This window comes from Nesoenas mayeri (assembly GCF_963082525.1).
Source record: "Nesoenas mayeri genome assembly, chromosome: 7".
NCBI lineage: Eukaryota > Metazoa > Chordata > Aves > Columbiformes > Columbidae > Nesoenas > Nesoenas mayeri.
In genome coordinates, this window is record NC_137551.1 from 38,909,983 (window position 1) to 38,930,186 (window position 20,204).

The 20,204-nt window shown below is 43.5% G+C and overlaps 1 protein-coding gene across 2 annotated transcripts; it reads right to left on the reverse strand.

Moving 5' to 3' along the window:
* Nucleotides 1-313: 313 nt before the first annotated feature.
* Nucleotides 314-12,759, reverse strand: LOC308042189 (uncharacterized protein C10orf143). Of its 2 annotated transcripts, none has more exons than XM_080347382.1 (5): nucleotides 12,613-12,759; nucleotides 7,942-8,079; nucleotides 7,745-7,810; nucleotides 4,356-4,502; nucleotides 314-2,113 (listed from the first exon to the last, which is right to left on the reverse strand). In XM_080347382.1, exons 1-4 carry the CDS (start codon nucleotides 12,679-12,681, stop codon nucleotides 4,473-4,475), a joined length of 303 nt encoding a protein of 100 aa, XP_080203508.1. In that variant the 5' UTR covers nucleotides 12,682-12,759; the 3' UTR covers nucleotides 314-2,113; nucleotides 4,356-4,472. The 2 variants fall into 2 exon arrangements, with proteins under 2 accessions (XP_080203508.1, XP_080203507.1); XM_080347381.1 differs by having other exon boundaries at nucleotides 7,942-8,082.
* Between the last annotated feature and the right edge of the window lie 7,445 nt (nucleotides 12,760-20,204).

Below are 20,204 nucleotides of genomic sequence, written 5' to 3' on the forward strand. Positions count from 1 at the left end.
ACAAGTTAATGTGTAATTATCATCAAATGAATAGTTAAGCGAACGCTCATCTCAAGTCCCAAGCAACTAAACCTAGTACAAAAATTGTACCTAACACAGATAATGTATTTATTACTTTTATATAATAGCCCTTTCATGTTTGCTCTTGCGCTTCTTGTACTTTAGACATCAAACCAGGGTTCATTCTCATCTCGTGCTTCAGCCACTTACCTTTATACCAACAGTGTATAATGCAGAACTAACCAGCCCAAATCCTGGGCATCTATAAAGAGACAAAGTTACTTTACTCTCAATATGTGCGAGAATAGGTGACAATGAAACTGTATATAATATAAACTACAGATTTCATTTACCTTTATACCTCGGTATCTGCAGAATGCAATTCAGTTACTAATGGAATAACAAAACCAGACCACTTCATACTGTAGCCAAAGTGGTGTTTAATGCTTCTGCTTTTGTAAGTAACAATTTACAAAATACAAAGTTAAAAATATTAGATTATCTCATTATAAACAGAATTAAAAACAGACCATATGCTTCTTTTGCTATATACATGTAAATAAAGTATCATTCAGGTTATTTTGTGTACAAACCACAATATTAGGAAATATAGAGTATGGAATTTTTACCAGTAGAACAAATTTTCACAGTTATACAAAGTCAAGTCTTACAAAAATAAGTTTTAAAAATACCACGATTAAAAACCTCCAATATATTAAAGTACAGGTTTTTTTCACACTGGCTGATTTATAAATACGTTCCTTGCCCCACCAGAAAGCACAGAGGAAGGAATCACTTCTGAACTCAATGATTTGCTTTAAAGTTTATCCAGAAGCGTGTGCGTTCTTGCTGGTGAAAAGCATCAGGCCTGGTGCTGTTCCTGAGCAGCTCGGGGTTTGTGGCCAGCAGGAGAGCTCAGGGGTGGCTGTGGAATCAGTTCAAGCAGCAGCTGTAGTGCCAGAACCAAGGGAACTCCGGCTCACAAGGTGGCAACACCACTCAGCTCACTGTGGGACGCCCTACGCAGAACAGAACCACAACGTGCATCTATTCAGAATACTTGATTTACCAGCAGTAGCACTCCCAGAAATGTGAGTCAGAACATGCTCAAGCTTTTGTTAAGACGCGGGGCCTCCCACACTGAGGGGAACACGGAACGAAACGGGTCAGCGCGGTCACCGCGGCCTCGAACCGCAACTCCCCGAGGCTCCTGCGGTTCCTCACACTGGAACCCGCTCCAGAAACACACAAAGAGGGGGCTGCTATTTTGGCAAACAGTAGCAAGAGAATCCTTACACTGCGCAAATTCACTACACACTTGAATTCTAGTCACGCTGGAACGACTTCTTAGATATTGAAGATACCAACATCCAATAAAAAGAGAGTTTAACGTTCCCCTAATAGCCAATACATCATTTGTATCAACAAACAATAGTGAAGAAAAAATACTGACGTTTTCATAATTTTGGTGATATTTGATGCTCAAGCCTCAGCTCTAAGGCAAGAAAATCTGGTGCTTCTGCAGCTAAATAACTAAGGGAGGTTACCCTGGAATCTGAAATGTTAGGATGCAACAATTAAAACACTTGATTGACTCTGAAGGAACAGAAAGATACAGGTGAGTTTTCATAGAAAGCCTCGCTGAGGAAAAGCATCGCATTTCTGTACCAAACGGGTTTTTAATGCTCTCGTTACAAACTGTGTTCTGATGCAGCAGGGATGGTAACTAACGAGTGTTTTTCATTCCTTTTCTATACTAAAGTATCTTATTGACAACTTTCAGTATCACTGTGTGATAGTGGTAATTGGGATATGCTGAAAATGAGGGGACTTGCCAATAGCTCTTCCTACACCTCTTCTTGGAGTTTGTTTTCAAGAGGTGAAACCGGTAGGGGAATGGGGGGGTTATGTAAATATTATTAGAGAATTGGTTTGAGCACTATTGTATCTTGTGTTCCTGGAGAACGCAAAAGGCTATAGTTAAATAAAATACCCCTACCTGTGGCCATTTTACTCCAGTTTACTTTCCGTAGCATGGAATTTAGATGTTCAAAATGCCCACGTGAATAACTCAAGCAGTAATCAGACTGGATGGGAATGGCAGCATCACATTCTTAAAGAAAAGTACAACAGGCCCATGTTCACGCTGCAGAGTCCAGAGAAAAAAACAGGATGAAATTCTCCTATTTTCTTAGCTGTACAGATGCAGGAATCTCCAAGGACAGTCCTGAGAGTCAGGGTGATGTGTAATCAAACACCTGCCCCGTGTCAGGAACAGCAGCAGCGCTGATACAAAAATGACATTAAACTGGAACACTGGCATGGCTCCATCCGCCTCCGTAACGCAGCCACGAACCATCACCTGTCCTGCCACTTACGTCGGTGAAGATTTTACAAAAACCAAGTAATGGTTACTCTAAAAGGAGAAGAATTAAAAAGAACATGGCACAAAACCTAAAAGGACCATAACTAAAACACTTGGTTTTCATTTTTAGTGTTTGCCACACAAGATTAAAATATGGATAAGTTTAAAGCAAACAGAAGTAATACATCCACAGGTATCTGTGAATTCTTAACATGATGAGATTTGAATTATTTCTATGAAAAGCACCCTTTTGGTTCGATAATCCACGGACGTACCCTGGTGTTTTACAGACAATGCTTCTCTGCTCTGATACGTTCTAGCACAAAACTCTTCCATCACGGAGTCCAAGTCTCCTTTTGATATTCCCCTCTTTAGATACCCCGGCTTTTGATGAGAAATCATTGTATGCGTCACTACTTGAGGAAGCGTAACAGGTTTTGAGCCATTTTGCAGTCATGAAACTTTTAGCCTTTTACCTTAAGCAGCTACTTCAGCTCTGACAGCCCAGCAACCGATGCTCAGCCGTCTTCTTTTGGCTGCTATTATATTATTACCAGCATTTTTAAAAAACAAGGGTTGAAAAATGTAAAACTGAATTGGCTGCAATACAATCTAGTTATCTTGGTAACAAATACGTAATTTCAGTCTTTAGAGAACGTTGTGCATTATTATTTTCTGCTAACTGATAAACTCTATCAGTACACAGGAACTTGCTCATCGCACTGTCATTTCAAGTGAACCCCCATTCCTTTCTAGTTGTGTTTTCGGTGTTTTTTTTCCAGACACTATTGCTGGCATCAACCCGGATTGGGAGCGAGAGGATTCAAGAACAGTTTTGGATCTTCAAGGTAACCGGGACAATACAATTCTTAACCCCACTGTGTTTCTTGGGGCTTTGATGTTTTAACCAGTTGCACTGTTCCCATGATTGATCAAAATTTGAAGTGTCTGAGAAAATTCTGCACTTTGAAAATCTTTATTTTTGAGGTAACTAAAATTTGTATTGGCTTGGAGGAAACATTCTTTCCTAACCAAACAGTCTGCACGGCAACTTAGTGCAGCTTGGCTTTACCGACTATTTCCACATCTACTACTTAACTGAATTCAGTAGTTACATGACACTGGTATATTTAGGAAGAACTCCTCTTTAATAACAGTCAGCTCAGTACTATCTACAACTCTACACACAATATAGGAAGCATTGACTGTTGAAAAACCTTTGTCTTAAGGTTGCGTAGTCTGCAGCACAACTCTGCTATCTTAGAGTCTAAAAATCCAAACGTATTTAAAAATTCTACAGTGCTATATACCGGGAGAGTGTAGAAGAGCCTGTTTGTGATGTGGTGGATGACAAGCTTAAGACTTTGTCAACAGATTCGTTCTAATACTGCAGTAACTGGAAAGAGAGGGAGTGTCAGATGGTATCTTAACAACTGTGTGAGGATTTCCTGGAGCTGAACTGCTGGTCATCTTCGCTTCAAGGAGGGTTGCTCCAATAATACTGCTTTTTCTATTAGATAGTCACCCGCCACATTCACAAACTCTGCTTGTTACGAACAAACTAGAAGTCTACAGTGCGAGATACCTGAATTGGCTGTATATTTTGGATTTAAACATAACTTTCAATAGGATTTTTACTGGCTGAATTTTCACAGCTGAACAGCCACCTAAAAATGAAGACACTTCTGTCTTCCCATTCCTGCCTGCGAATAAAAGGCTGAGCTACAGCTGCAGGCCCCGTACCCATGAAATGCAAGGACCACTTTCCAAAAGGATCAGAGAAGGCAGCCAGGAGAGACAGGAAAATCTCGTGTATCAACATGGCCAGTCCCAGGTGAAGACTGGGCCAAAGGCCACATCAACCCAACTACTCTAAAATGTTACAGCAGGTTTTTTTAAACATATACTGAGCCACCTTAAAAGCAGAAGCATTTTTTCACATGTAAAACCAGCAATATTCCTAATTGTGCAGTGAAAGAGTAACACCTACAGCTGAGCTCCACACACAGCGCAGCGTGCGCCATGTGCAGACGTGCAGCTGTACGGGGGTCACCGGCCCATCTCCAGAGCTGGAACAGAAGCGCTGCGATCTGCCGTCTGCCCGTTCCTACAAGCCCAGGATGTGATTTAAGTGTCCCTGAAAAAACAAAATGTCATGTCACTAAAACTTCTCTCATCAAAAGGCTTTTTCCTCAGTATATGTTTTCAAATTTCATTTTAAAAGAAACTGACCGTTCCACTAACAACATCACAAATATGCTCTTTTTTTTTTTTTCCCCGAGGGGTTCATGGACAATTAAAAAGTCTGGACAGTAAAGAGAATGTTTAGGGCAACATGTATAAACAGCGTGAACTATTATATTGTTTTGCACATGAAGTTACAATATACCCGTACAGAATGTCGACAATTTTAGCATCGTGCCTGTATACCTTACCCTATCCTACCATTACACGTTTAAAGACTTTGAGGGTAGAACAGAATTTATTTTCTGGGTAGGGTAACAACTTTTATTTTAAACTCCCCAAAATTCTACCCAACTTCCTTCTAGTTTCCACCACTTCTTCCTCTTCTTCTGACTCTCTCTCGATATAGTCCATAGCAGGCTTATAAAAATGCAACTAAAGTACTACACTTCTCTCAAATTGTGGTTTAATACACATCTATTATTCCTCCTGAAACAAGTGCTGGTCATTAAATATACATCAATATTGGTGCAAAATACAATCCTGATGAGATTCCCCCCTCAACAATGAAAGATGGTCTCAGCCCAACGTGTTGGACTTGTTCCAGTCCGGATGTTTAAATCTATCTGAATTCCCCCACCATCAGAAGAACAGAGTTTCTTATAGAATTTTAACATTATTGATTATGAAAAAGAATGACAATGTTCTTTATCCTGCTATCTGTAGGATCCTCCCTATTCTGAAGGACTTTGACCATGCATGTTAATCACTGTGACAGTCTCTGACTTTCCTAAAGGGAAATTTCAAGTGCGAAGAAAGTTATCTGAGGTCTTACTGGCTTAGACATTACACTCTTAGTACAAGCTTTTGATAATTTTAAGAATGAAGATAACTTACTAACATAATTCCTAGCAAACGTATTGAAATATGACTGTGTTATCTGTCATGTTACTGGCTACAAATAACCGATTATCCGAAGAGAACACAATTAACAAATCTCTGCGATCATGGCCCGTAGGCAGAGGGGCTATAGAGGAATCACACTATGAGCGCAGGGACACCCACACAAGCCCATTTATCTCAGGGGTTCTGTCTGCTCAGCACGACACAAGTTGAGCTGCCCAGAGCGCAAGAGACCGGGAGCAAAGCAGCTCCCTCCTCTCTGCAAAAGCAAACCAGCGCTGCAAAGTGCTCCTTTTTCTTTCATCCAGACTGTTGCAGCCCCTTGACTCAAATAATGGAGAACTGAATACATATGCTAACTTCATTATTCCATTACCAAATACTGTATGTTATTCCTTCGGCTGTAATTTATAGTTGACATTTTGCAACACACATGGGTAAACTTTCCCCCGCACTACAGGGCACACCACAGAAATCAGAATCATATTTAAAATCACCCTGCTTTAAGCAAAGCATTTTCTATTTCAGCTCAACAATAGGAGGTTAATTTAGTGAGAAGTCTAGCAAGTAGTTCTACGAGGGCTCCAGATTTTTATAACACTACTTTGAGTTTCTATATTGAAAGCACAGGACAGTCAAGTAGAAAAAACGTTCTGTTTTGAGATTCCGTTTCTCCCTGGGCAAAGTTAACGAGTTGTTTGTGAATACATCGCCCACTATCACCAAACCTGAACACACACTGGTTTGCAGAAGAGGTGAACGTTACTCCCTCAACTTATCTGCTGTTTGTCTCAAGTTCATTACTCAGCCACAGGAAAAAAAACACGTCAGGCTAATCTGACTTAAAATAGAACTAGTGTTAGTTGGAATTACGATGTTTGTACTCATGTTACATAAAAGCAGTTATAATTTTCCAGAGTTAAGTAGTGACTGACATAGCAGAATTTTACAAACTCTGATGTTGTCAAAGCAATTCTGCAGTACAACAAAACTGACTTCCTGATGTGCCAATCTGGGTTTTAATCCAAAGATGTTGCTTTATTTTCGGAGCTTTAATCCCTGAGATGTTCTCCATGCCCCAAAGGCCGTAACACCTCTGCAAAGTTCAAACTCAGTAATCCATGCGTGTGGTCGCAGTGGTTTCTATACTCCTAAAGTCAGCCTGGATCTGGTTTCTGTTTTATTTTTAAAGACAAACAGAAACAAATTAACTTTGTAAATACCTTTTCAGTCACAGCTCCTGACTTATGACAGCAACCTGTGTCATAGCATTCAACGGGAATTTTGCCATTAATTCCACCAAATCAAAGACCTTGCTATAAGCATTCAGCCTTTCTGAAGAAAAATTCCCTCTCCCTGCTGCGCCCTTTTGGCTCCCCAAGGAACCCTGTGGATGCTTCAAGAGGACACAAACAGAAGTTGAGAGCAGCTCCCATACATTTAAGAAGCTTTCTAAACTCTGGTTAGACAATTTGCATGGAAAAAAAATGGAACTGTAGCAACACCACAACCTCTCTCACCGTTACCGGTCGTTATCTCCTGAGGGTTGTGGCCAGGGGAAAAACAGAGGGTGGTTAAGATCACTTTTCTGCGTTAGCAGGAGTCCCGGCGCTGCTGCAGCAGTGTTCTGGCACGCTACACAGTGCCACACCAGAGCTGTGACTACAGCTACAGAAATAAACTAAAAATAACACAGGTTTTACTCAGCTTGCTTTGAGGATCCTACGAGAAGCAGCTGGGAAGTCAGTGCTAATCAGCTGTCCAAGTACTTGCACTAGTGTGCAGAAAAGTCAGGGTGTCTGTGCCAAGCTCTGATTGCTCCTGGCTCTTCAGCCACCTCGGTCAAAACTGGCTCAGGTATCCTACAGAGTAATATTTTTAGGCTATGTCTGCTCTTTGGAAAGGAAGTATCCAATTAGAGGAAAAAAATGGGAGCAAGAAGGGGATTCCTGAATATTTTACCATCATCCAGTAAATCGAGGAAGATATGAAAATGGGGCAGAGGAAGTTGTATGCTACTGTTTGCTTTAGTTACTTCCTAAACTCTGCTTTTTAGAGTGAATTTGAAAAATGTGTTTGCAGTCTCCATATTTTCCAGCTGCTACTGGAAACATATTAGTTTGTTCTCTGCTGGCGTACCTCAGAAATGCCAAATCAATCTGCCTGCTTTTATTTACATGCTTTATTCCTGAGAAATGTAATTGTGTTTTTTATTAACTTTATGTTTTATGGATCTAATACTTATGAACAAGTCTATCTTTTATGTCACAGAAAGAAGGTTAATATACTCACAGATTCTCCGGCAATACATCTTGGGCAAGGCTGGGCAGCGCCTCCACTTCCGTGGTTTTCAAAAATCTAACCAACAAAAACACATACAAAGCCATCAAGAAAAAAGGGGGGCGATTATTTGCAATTTTATTATAAAATGAAAGGCATTTTAAATGTGTTCCGCTAAAAAATAGATGCCGTTGACAGTGTAAACATACCACTGAATTTTGCTTTGTCTTTGCAGCCCAAGGAGCCCAGTCAGTGGAGATTTTCTGCTTCGAATCCAGCTCCATGGCACAGCCGATGAGGAAAGCATCAGCCTCCCCAGCAATGGTTTCTACTGGCCTGCATGCTCGCTTCTGAAAGAATCAAAAGCAATATTTACACCTCACCACAAGCCACTGAGTACGAGTTTTCAGGATTTTATTGTTTCATCTGAGAGGGATCTTGGAAGAACAGTAAGTCAGTAACATCCGGACGACCAGACTTTAGGTGAAATCGCCAAAATGTTGTATTAATAATTAACACGGCATTTCGTGCTAGATAAGCAAGGAGATCTGCACATCCCACTACACGTCTCTGTGCCTGTTTCACGGCCTGGGGACAAAGTGGCACCGGGAGGAGAGCACACTGCACCCTCCCATGGCGGTTCTCACAGGGGCAGACCGGGGAAGCTGTGGGAAATGACTAATTACATCAAGGAAACGGAAGGAAAACCCTGAAGCAAACTCAGACAGCTATGAAGATGTATTTTGTAATGATTTTTGTACCTTCCTCTGAATACTTTCACCTCTTCCCAGCTTTCCATTGCTATATAGCCAATTAATATCCCACTCTCAAGGCTGTAACGCGAGCTGTTCCCTTTCAGGGTTTGACTCTGAATTCCAAAGAGATGCACACGCTTTTGAAATCTTTTCTGACGTCTTTCTGAACAAACTTTGTTTAAGGAATAACAATATTCCATCTCTTTCACAAGAAAGGACTTCAGAGGCAGAAGATGTGTTGCCACAGAACTAACAGACTACTGAAGCACGGAAGCTAAATTTAAAATTTGAATATGTTATGCAAAAATAAAATGGATGAATACAACAGGAACCTCAGCGGAAAGAAGTTGAAATGAGAATGCTATCAAGGAATACAATGGGAAGTAAATCAAAAAGTGAAATATGTATTGTACTAAGAAAGTGAATAATATAATAACAAAAGGTCTGAGAAGGTCCTCTAAAGATAGACTGCCTTCCACCGGGAAAGCATTCTCTTCCCTTTGTTGCTGAAGAACTTGTCCTTTATCATAAAGGTACTGCAGCGTAACTAGCAAGATGTGTGAGACGTAGGAGACAGGGAGAAAAGACTTAGTGCCATACATCAGAAGAAACTGGGCTTATTAAAAATAAATTCAAGGTATTGTTTTTTTGGAGGGTTAAGATACTTCACATCAGTGACAGGAATTGAGGATACAGAGTAGATGGCTGACAAGCCTATGACACAAATGCCAAGGCAATCTGTGCAAGTTTTGAGCAGAGGCTTCAGAGGAGATTTCACTCGCTGGAATTCCCTCTTGTAGGAAAGAAAGGATCAACGCATCGATCCTGTCTGTGCAGAGAACAGAGGTGGTGCAGGATTCCGAGTGCCTGTGATTCATAAGGATCAACGAGCTCACTATTCAAAAGGCAAGCACGGATTTAACCAAAATGACTCTTTTTGTCAGGGCATGATCATGCTAATAACATACTGTCCTCCAACAGATAGAAAACAGGTCTCTGCAGAGAAGATATTCTGTAACTTTCCCTTCCAGCTGGGAAGTCCTGGAAAAACTCACACATTGTCACTGATGCTGAAAGGATGAAGGCCTCACAGATGATGCTTTTCATCAACAGTGAAACTAAGCCGGTGCAAAACCTAGGTACATCAAAATCACTAACCTAAATGGAATGGAAAATAGTTTTTAAAAAGATTACACTTGCCTTTTAAAATTTATTTTTAATTTAGCTGTGAGATTTAAAAGATCCCCTGTAAATTTAATGAGATCATCACATGTAATTTCTATTTTACCACATTTTTAAAAGCCAGGCTAGCTTCTGTTTCGTGTTTCACAGTCCGCTGTCCCATGAGTGTAAGTCAGGTCTCCATCCACCCCAGCTTTACTAAGTTCAGCTCCACTAGATGCCTTCCTGGAGAGGACAGAGACGGTGTGTATAGATGCTCCCCGTTATCAGGAGGTGCAGAAGGCTCCCTTGGGGAAAGCAGAAGGAATGTGAGGTCCCGGTAGGTCCTTGCTCTGGAAAACTCTGCTTGCAGTTCAGTCTAAACCAGAACACACCATGCGATTAGCCCTAGCCTAGAAAATGTTATTCTTCACTGGCCTCTTAATTCAAATACTTTAAAACCAGCATGGCACCATGCTAAAGTAAGTTTCTGAAATATGTGCAAATAGCTATGTCAAGGTACAAAAAACAAAAGGTAATCCTATGTATATGTATATAACATACAGTAGGAGCTGAGGGAGGGCAGAAAAAACTGCAGGGAATCTTCCCCAGTTACAACAGCCGCTAGTACAGGATGCTCCATGATAGCAACATCAAATAAGAGTATGATTAAGACTCCAAATCATTGTCTCCCCAGACGCGGTGATCAGTCTGGCCCTGCTTGCTTTGGTTTGTAGAGCTGAGTTTGGGGCTCCCCTCCCCAGTGGCTGAGGCAGCGATAACATCTCTGCAAATGTTGGATACAGCGCTTGTAATGACTTCAAGCTCCGGTTCTTGCAATGGCTTAAAACATAAGAAGAACAGAATCCCAAGGAGAAGAGTGACAAATGTTCTGATACTAGACCTAAAACGTGCAAAACTCCGTATGGCATGACAGCTGTACAGGATACAAAGGAAAGTGACTTGTGTGCATTGCCACTCGGGCTCATGTGGTTAGCCAAAATCAAAAATAGAAAATAGTTGTCAATTCCTTGGCTAAAAAGTCCCTGCACGACAGTGACCAGGCACTAGAGGGTGGAGAGCACGATTTGAGCACCTCAGCAGTCAGAAAGGTTCCATGTCGGTGTTTCACCTCGTGTCTGTGATGGAGTGCGTGCCGGCAGCAGCTCAACTGTTCACTTAAGCACACTGAGCCATGATGATTCCGTTCTAATCTGGACCATAACAACTGCTGTTACAGGAAAAAAAAACCCAACCTCTAATGTTCTTTAAAACTACCTTGCAGAGCAGAATACAGGAGTCAAGCTCTCCACATCGTGGTGACAGCAATTCTGAGTTGCTCTCATAGAAGTCTGAGAATTTTATCCGGTCTCCAGACAGCTGGCTCATTGATGCTTTCATTAGTGGACAAACCGCAATTCATTAAAGGGAAGAAGTTACTATTTGCCTCTCTGACCTGAAAAATGGGAGATAGAGAAATTCCTTTTCTTTGTAACCTTGTCAATCACAGTCAGAAAAACACTGAACAGATGTTCCTTTCTCTCCAAGAACGGTGTTTCTCCGATATGTGAGGTGAGCCCCTAACAACACAAGTTTTTGCCCAAGTTTGCATGTGAACAGGGACAATCAACAGTGGGGAGAGAGTCTGAACACCAGAGTAAGTTTTTTCTTGGGACGCCTGTTAACTTCTGCAAAGTTAAAGGAAACCCTTAATTTTTGTAAAGTAAATATCTTGGCACTTCCTAGGAAGAACGATGCTCACAAGGTGGAGGATGAGACACCTTGTTGGAATTAATCTGAATGGAGAAACACACACGCTGGGCTGAAATGGAAAACTATTCCAGAAGTGCAAATAACAAATCTTGTTTAGTGAAATTCCGCTTAGGAGTGTGTGTGCAGACCCCGTCTCCAGGCAGGCTCAGGGCTCAATGGCATTTACAGACCACAAAGCTCCAGCAGCAGTACCAGGTGTCCCCAGGTTCCAGGATAAGTTGGGGAGAGAGCAGCGTAGGGGAAAGGGACCTGGGGGTCCTGGGGACAGCAGGGTGACCATGAGCCAGCACTGGGCCCTTGTGGCCAGGAAGCCCATGGTACCTGGGGTGGGTTAGAAGGGGGTGGTCAGTAGGTCAGAGAGGTTCTCCTGCCCCTCTGCTCTGCCCTGGGGAGACCACACCTGGAATCTTGTGTCCAGTTGTGGCCCCTCAGTTCCAGCAGGACAGGGAACTGCTGGAGAGAGTCCAGCGCAGCCACCAAGATGCTGCAGGGAGTGAAGCATCTCCCGTGTGAGGAAAGGCTGAGGGAGCTGGGGCTCTGGAGCTGGACAAGAGGACACTGAGGGGGGACTCATTCCTGGGGATCAGTATGGAAAGGGGGAGTGTCAGAAGGATGGAGCCAGGCTCTGCTGGTGACAACCAGTGACAGGACAAGGGGCAATGGGTGCAAACTGGAACACAGGAGGTTCCACTTAAATACGAGAAGAAACTTGTTGGGGTGAGGGTGTCAGAGCCTGGCCCAGGCTGCCCAGGGGGTTGTGGAGTCTCCTTCTGTGCAGACATTCCAACCCGCCTGGACACCTTCCTGTGTAACCTCATCTGGGTGTTCCTGCTCCATGGGGGGATTGCACTGGATGCGCTTTTCAGGGCCCTCCAACCCCTGACACTCTGGGATTTCGTGAACAGCGGGGACGGGGCCGTGGACGCCGCTCCCCCTCCGGCAGTGCCGCCGCGCGGCCGCCAGGGGGCACCGCCCGCCGCGCCGCCAGTGCCCGCGTCAGCGCGCGCTCGGCGCCCCGGGGCCAACGGCCGCCGCGCGTTCCGCTCACAGCCCCGCTCGGGGCCGGCGGGCGGGCCCGGGACACACCGAGCCCGCCAAGGCCGGAGCGCAGAGGCCGCTCCCCGCCGGCAGCGCGCGCAAGGCCGAACAACCAACTCATACCCCCCCCAACCCCGCGCGGGCGGAACTTACGCGCTCCGGCTCCTCCGGCTCGTGCAGCGCCCCCCGCCGGCCCCGCGCGGGTAGCGGCACCGCGGCCATGGCGGCCGAGCGGGACCCCGCGCCGCGCCCGCTCCCCGGGCCCTGCCCGGGCCCTGCCCGCTCCCCGTGCGGGCTCCGCCGCCTGTCGGCCCCGCGGCGCCGGGCGCTGCTGCCGGGGCGGGGCCGGGCCCGGAGCGGCCGCCCCTCGCTGCCACTTGACGAGTCCGGACGCGTCACATGGGGCTTCACAGCGACGTCACGGGTGTTACGCGGCTGCTCCGCAATGAACGCGCAGGGAGCGCGCGCGGGGCGGCGGCAGCACCGCCCGGCTGAGCCCCGCGCGGCCGCCGGGGGGCGTTTCGCTTGGAAAAGACCCTCAGGATCATCGAGCCCAACCATGACCCACCCCGGCACTGCCCCGTGTCCTGAGAACCTCATGTCCGTCTGTCCAGCCCTCCAGGGATGGTGACTCCAGCACTGCCCTGGGCAGCCTGTTCCAATGCCCCACAGCCCTTTGGGGAAGAAATTGTCCCCACATCCAACCTCAACCTCCCCTGGCGCAACTTGAGGCCGTTTCCTCTGCTCCTGGCGCTTGTTCCTGGGGAGCAGAGCCCGATCCCCCTGGCTCCAAGCTCCTTTCAGGCAGGTCAGAGATCAGAAGGTCTCCTCTCAGCTCCTGTTCTCCAGCTGAACCCCCAGGTCCCTCAGCCGCTCCATCACATTGTGCTCCAGCCCCTCACCAGCTCTGTTCCCTTCTCTCCACTCGCTCCAGCACCTCCACGTGTTGCATCATCACCATCAGTTTTACAAACTGGGGTTTTATTAACTTCTTGAGCGCTTCTTAAATCCGTAATGGAAGGATGAAAAGCTGGACAACAATTTCAAGAGATCTTCAAATGCCCAGTAACCTCTGTGCGCTCCTTCACATCCTGCGCTGGCTGGGAATCACATTGAATACAGGGTAGGCTTAATTTTGGGGTTCGGTGGCATTAAAAACAAGTCAATATTATCTGAGACTTTTGTGTTTGTGTGTGTGACTTCATGTCATTTACCGTCAAATTTCTGTGCCCCCAGGCTGCAGGAATGCCAAAACATCACAGAACAAAACACGTGTGAAAGTACCCGTGGGCTGGAAATAGCTTCAAAGTCGACACACATTCTTCCCTGGGAAGAATAAAAAGGTTTTTTCTGTCTGTCTGTCAGAAAAAACACCTTCAAACCTGGGTCTGCCTGTTAAGCGTGTATCAGTAACTCTTTTATGAACAGCAGTAACAGTTCATCCATTCAGGAAACAATGGGATCATCAGTGATTTCAGCTTCTGTTGTAATTACCTTTTTCCCAAAGAACTAAACCTCCTTTAGAGTCCCAGGAAAGATCAGACGCCGCCTGGAAATTATAAACAGAAAACTACACGTGCCCAGCATCGTGTGGATCGCCAAAGCCAGGCAATAACAACTTCACTCCTCAAATCCGTCCCGCTGCGCTGAGGGGTAAGGACTGAACAGGAGCTTCTTTTCTAGAAGATGACGCCCTTCTTTAATGAAACCAAGGTGTCTTCTGCACCCTCCATCTCCTACCAAAAGGGGAAAACAAAACACAAGGGAGGAGGAGTGACTGAGCTGAGTTGACAGTGCTCGTCCCTCGCTGCCACTGCGTGTCACAGGTAAAATCAAAGCCCTTCATTTTACTTTTGCTGGGTGTTGAGGCCATCACGGGACGATATCCTCAGCCAGGAGGGTGTAAGATACTGCTTGTCTCTTCTGCTCTGCTAAACCAAGCTGCTTTGCAGGTGAGAACACGTATTTTCAAGCTATCCCTGGCATTCGTTCCTTCTAGAGCTTATTCTTCACTAGGGATCCAGTTGTACTTACAGTATATGCTCTGTCACATTTGAGCCTGAGGCCGTACCACAAAAAATAATCCACAGATTATCTATCTATTTATCTATCTATTTATTTATTCTAATTTAGCATTTGACATGCCTGATAGAAAAATAACCCTAAACCTGGGTATTCTAGTCTGTGGAATATCTGAAGCATAAGTCGTTCCAGAGTTTGAACCAAACCCAAATCCATCCACATCAAATCAGATTTATATCATTATTTCACAGCCACCTTGCAATTCCACCCCCAGAGTCTATTTATGTACCTTGCCAATATAGCTACTAATGGCATTGTGGACTGGTCCCTTTATACTCATGTTTAGAACAATGGGACGCACTGTAAAAAGCAAGCATTTTGTGACACATCCATCTAAATGTGTCAGCGTATGGCAGAGGATCCTTTGCTGCAGGTACAAGGTTTGCACATGGCAGTTGCACTAGAAAAGTCTCATCTGACATACAAACCGTGGAGCTACGTAGTGTGAACAGAATGAATAGCAGTGTTCTGCCTCCACGGATATTTTGATGAAGAAGAAAATGCTCAGCTTTGGAAAGAGTATGAGAAAGGGTGTGCACGCTCACTTCAGTTGCAAAAAAGCCATGCAAATCCAAAACGGTGATCTTGGGGAGTCATTAATTGTTTATGCTGTGAAGACTGCATGGCCTGAAGTAAAAATGCAAATGCTACAATCACCGGATTTTAGGAGTTCAGTAGCGATGGTAGAGGATATATCATTTACAAACCTTTTCAAGACATCCTGGGAACCAGGAGGCTAGAAACAAAAGATATTCTGATCTTTACATGAATACACCTCCAGATGTGATGTCTTGTGTTTTCAGTTAGGGATGTGCCTTGTCTTCTGCAGATGAGACCTGGCCAAAAAAACCCCAAGCCCTTCAGCAAAGGAACGAGGATTTACTTTGGTCATCAGAGGCAGCTTGTTGCCATCCACACACTATCAACGTGATTTGCACTTGCTAGATTTGTAGACCTTTGCCTCTTGGGCCTTTTCTGACTTTAATTTGAAGTACTTTCCCCAACCCCCTTTTTTTATTTAGAGAAATTACCTTGTACCTCCCCCAAATCCCAGACCCACGAGTCTTCTCATTCTCTCCATTGCTCAATTTTTTCCCTTTCCTCCATTCCCTTTCCCTGCTGCTGACCCCATCCTTCTGTGTGGTACCAGGTAATTTATAAGGAGAATAATTTCACAGAATCATTTGTGTTGGAAGGGACTTCCTGAGACGATCTAGTCCAAGTCCCTGCTCTAGCAGGGTCCCCCCAGCAGGTTGTGTGGCCCAGGGGGGTTTGAGTATCGTTCTTTGTTACATCCTTGGTCCAGAGCTGACTGTTCTCTTTAGGTCTTCAACTGCGACCTTAATTTTACTGTTTTCCCAGACGAAAATGTCAGTATTTCCATGTTTGCTGTATTTGATTCCCTGTTAAATTCCCCCTCATTTTGTTTTATTCTGTGTATACAACTCTTACTGACATTTAATCAAGAAAACTAGTGACCTGTCATAGCCTTTTCCCACTGCTGTTATACCAGGACCTGACATGCCTTAAAGTGAATTCTTGTCTTGTTTCCGAATATTTGCTCTTTGTTTTGCAGTGTTCACACTCCACGATCTCTGCACCTCCCAAACCCATATATTCTTCCAGACCTAAGTGTTTTTCATTTTAGCTCGTGTCATGCATCCAAAAGTCAAAATATAATGCTGGACCACATGTTTGCTTATCACAAAAGGCTTTTTTTCAGAACTCGGTTATGCATTCTTACCATTGTCAGTGCCCCCTTCCTGGCTCCTGCCCTCTAATTATTATGAGTTTTCTATCCTGTCTTCTGAATCTGTCATTTTCACCCTTTATAATCATATCACACATTCTTATCCCATCCAGGCTTGCTTTTTCCTCTTCACGTTCCAGGCTCTCCAAACACCCTGAACAAAAGGGGATCATAAAGACTCCTTCCAGGAACCAATGAGCATGGTGGGAACATGTGGTTGCACCCATGAACCCAATCTCATCTCTGCTTCTGCGACAGCAGCTTGTCACCCCGGGATCTCTCTTGCTACGTAACTAACAATGCTGCCTCGGCTTGCAATGATTTTTTAAGGAGGGAGAGAACCTCATGTGTTAATCACATCATCCAGTAGTCACAGTCAAGGCCCTTAGGGACAGAAACAATAACAAAATGTTATCAACAAAAGTAATCTGTTTTAATACACATTTTAATTTGACTTTGAATGCAACCATTTCCTTTAACCAGAGGGTTTTTTTTCTAAGATCAATCTCCGTTTGTACAGTCTACTAAATCTCACCAGTTCAGATGCTCAAGAATCTGATATTGCAAGAACCAACAAAAACACACTATTCTTAATCACTCTATATAAATAAGGTGCCCATATAGTGCATAATAACAAGTCTTTTGTAGCAAAGGACAGACTAAATTCCTAAAGTATAGCTGATGATCTATCAGAGTAAAGGTTTTAACCAGATAAAACAAAAAAGGTGTTGCTTAGGCATATTCTAAAAGTATTAGTTTTTATTTTACACTGTATATGTACTCATCAATACTATTTCTGTATCAAAACGTAGCTTATATATATCCTGAATACTTAGCAACTTGCAGCTACGTTAATTTCTTCCAACTGGAATTACATAGTCTCTCTACTGTTATGTCTTTGTCTAAGTACAGCTGAGGAAAACAGTATTAAGCACTCGTAACTTTTCTGCCACACATAAAGTCGGGGGCTCAGGGACTGGCTAGAATGAGAATTATGTTAAAACACATCAATATTTTACGGGGAATTCCCAGCTTGAATATAACAGAATAAAACCCGCGTCTGTAAGGAACATGCATTTCGGTACTTCAGCACTGCGATATGGTAATTAGCAAATATAAACCAAGACACAATTCTTTTCTAAACTGACTTATTCCGGCATGGCTGGAAAATACGAGTGGTGCTCGGGAGAGGCTGCCGGTGCCATCACCATGCGCTGCATCCTCAGGTCTGCTGTCCTCCGGGTTTGGATGTGGCCTCTGCACTCCAGTCCTCTGCAACCCGAGGTGAGCAGCAGCTGAACCGGGCACGCCGGGAGACTTGCCAGGTTAATTTGGCCCGCTGCCCGCTGTTCAGTCTGGAGCTGTCGAGGCCCCGCGTTTCCCTGGGACCCTGCTGCCAGCCACTCCATATGGGATGCCCAGAAATATAGCCGAACGGTGCGGAGATTTAGTTCTCCTGCGTCTCAATGGGCCTATACATTGTTTTTTACCTTCCAAATGAACCTTGAAAAGGTCTTGTGAACCTTACTAAAGAATGAGGTTTTAAATTATGTGACATAGCTGTGCTTGACACAGGCTACGGAGGAGGACGTTTATTTCCAGAAGTTCCATCCATCCTGCAGTTGCTCCTAAAGTGACACAAATCGTGTCACTGAGCTGTGACCCACAGACGAAAGAGTCCTTTATCCTCCATCCCATATTGCGTTGACCCAAACGGTGTCTGGACCACAACCTGCACTGAATTCCTTCACAGAAAAAGAGTACCTCCATGTGCCAGGCAATGGGACCAACAATACGGATGACAAAAGATAAAACAAGAGTTATCAGACCATGACAGTGTGTTTTCTTATTGAAAAATTACAGTCTTTTCCAACAATATAAGCCTGACTTCAACACAGCAGAAATGCTTCGATCAAACCAAATGCACATTTTCTGTGGTACTGGGAAACTTAAAAGGCAAAAGAATTTACCATTAGAAAATGGATTTGTTTGTGGAATTACTTATTCATGGCAGAGCACTGTGTCTTCTGCCACTCGGCACAGTCTGAGGCTTTTTGTTAGTCACAAAAGGTGAGCTGAGATACTTCTTCCACTCTGTGAGTGAAGGTTAGTTTGATCTCTTAGCAGTAACAAAAATACAAACCAAATATTTTGAAATGAAGCAGAAGAGCTATCAGTGCTACTAATTCATCTTAGCACCCAAAAATGTTCATAAAATAATCAAGTCCATTAAACAGAAAACTGAATCACGTTCTGTGGACAAAGGGAATGCGAAGGGGATTTTATATGCCATTTGCTTGATGTTCTCGATTATTTAATATGACATCTAAAATCAAATTGGGAAACCTGTGGCACTTGATCAGATGAACAGTAAAGAAGACTTTATCGAAATTTCCAGATACATCTTCCACTTGCTGCTTTTCAAAAGTGATGGAAAAACATCCGTATTGTTGAAAAATGAAGATTTAGGGAGGTCTGGAACAATCTTGAAGTTGAATTTATTTGTAGTCCGCCTGTTACTTTGGTGTCACACACTGATTTCTTGCATTTCCCTTGAGTGGGTTGTGCACCTTGCTAGCAATGTACTTCATGCCAACTGGAATTTGTTTATATATATAAACACAAACCATGTCATTTTAAACCTTTTTTCTTTTCTTCAAAAGTACTTACATGGGTTTGTTTCCTTAGAAATATTCTTTGAGAAAAGACAGTAACTCAATTGAGTTATTAATATTTTCTTTTGGATATTTTCTGTTTTGTTTTTTGAGATTCCGATAAAATATGGTTGATGAGTAATATGTCAAAAATTTACATTAAATTTATGAGAATGGTAAACATTTTTTGGGATCCTTTATCATCTTTTTAGCAGCACAGAGACAAGACAGTAGAATCAGCAGCTTATTTTGTTAATAAAAGTGTTAATTATTAACAATTTTTTTGATGGTGAAGACAAATCTGAGGTCTTGTTTGAATCGGTAGGTTCGGGAAAACTTAAAATTATTCAAGATATGGATTTTCTATAGGACATTAAAAGCTCATCTGGCTATTTCCATCCAGAATTAGGAGTGGTCTTTGGTAACCGTATCATGAAGAGGCACCTTTAATGAATATCAGGATGGTCTCTGTATTTCGATGTCTCACTGGTTAAGCTTTTTGATGTTAAAATACATGGAAGACATGGAAAATCGAGCGCTTGTTCACAACGATAACACAATTTGCAGTTTTTCTCTCAGCTGACGTTACCAGGTGCAATTGTGGCCATTAACAAGAGCAAAAACTGCGACCAGCCTCAGTAACAAAACACCTTTATTAGCGTATACAAGCGTATTGAAGAGAAGCTGCTTAATTAATGTATACTGTGATTAAGTTACTCAAGATGTACCCATAATTAACCGCTGCCGTGACCAATGCTTTCTGACCACCTGCAAAAACAGGGCGTGTTTTCCATGTTTTAGATCCTTCTGCACAAGAGGGAGACAGGAGATTAAGTGATAACGTTGTTTAGAAGCGGAGTGCTTAATTTATATTTAACTAATAATTGATAGAAGTATCTTAAGTAAGAAATTAACATAATCAATTATTTCTTAGTATAGATGTATGTAGAAATATTCAAAAATTGTAATGCATATGTAATTATGTGAATATAAGCAATGCAAGAGCACCCAGTGTTTGGAGTACTGATGGAGGATGATCCCCAGCGCTGATAAAATAAAGAATGCCGCTTGACGGTATAACTGACTCTGCTGTTAAGTTTATTTCTCCGTTTCAGCGTTATATTTAGATTTATGCTTATTAATTTCCCGCTGGCACCAACATGGCGCCCGCCCCTCACACAGACAGCGCGTGCGCGGGGGCGGAGCCGCGGGGGCACATGCGCGGCCCCGCCCCACGTGACCCGGCACGTCTCCCCGTT

Bases quoted from the DNA above. Each gene is read 5' to 3' on its own strand.
- LOC308042189 (XM_080347381.1), bottom strand. From the start codon at position 12,681: ATGGCCGCGGTGCCGCTACCCGCGCGGGGCCGGCGGGGGGCGCTGCAC. The intron at 8,083-12,612 runs GTAAGTTCCGCC...TGATTCTTTCAG, and splicing joins AGCCGGAGGAGCCGGAGCGC to AAGCGAGCATGCAGGCCAGT. The intron at 7,811-7,941 runs GTATGTTTACAC...TTTGTTGGTTAG, and splicing joins AGACAAAGCAAAATTCAGTG to ATTTTTGAAAACCACGGAAG.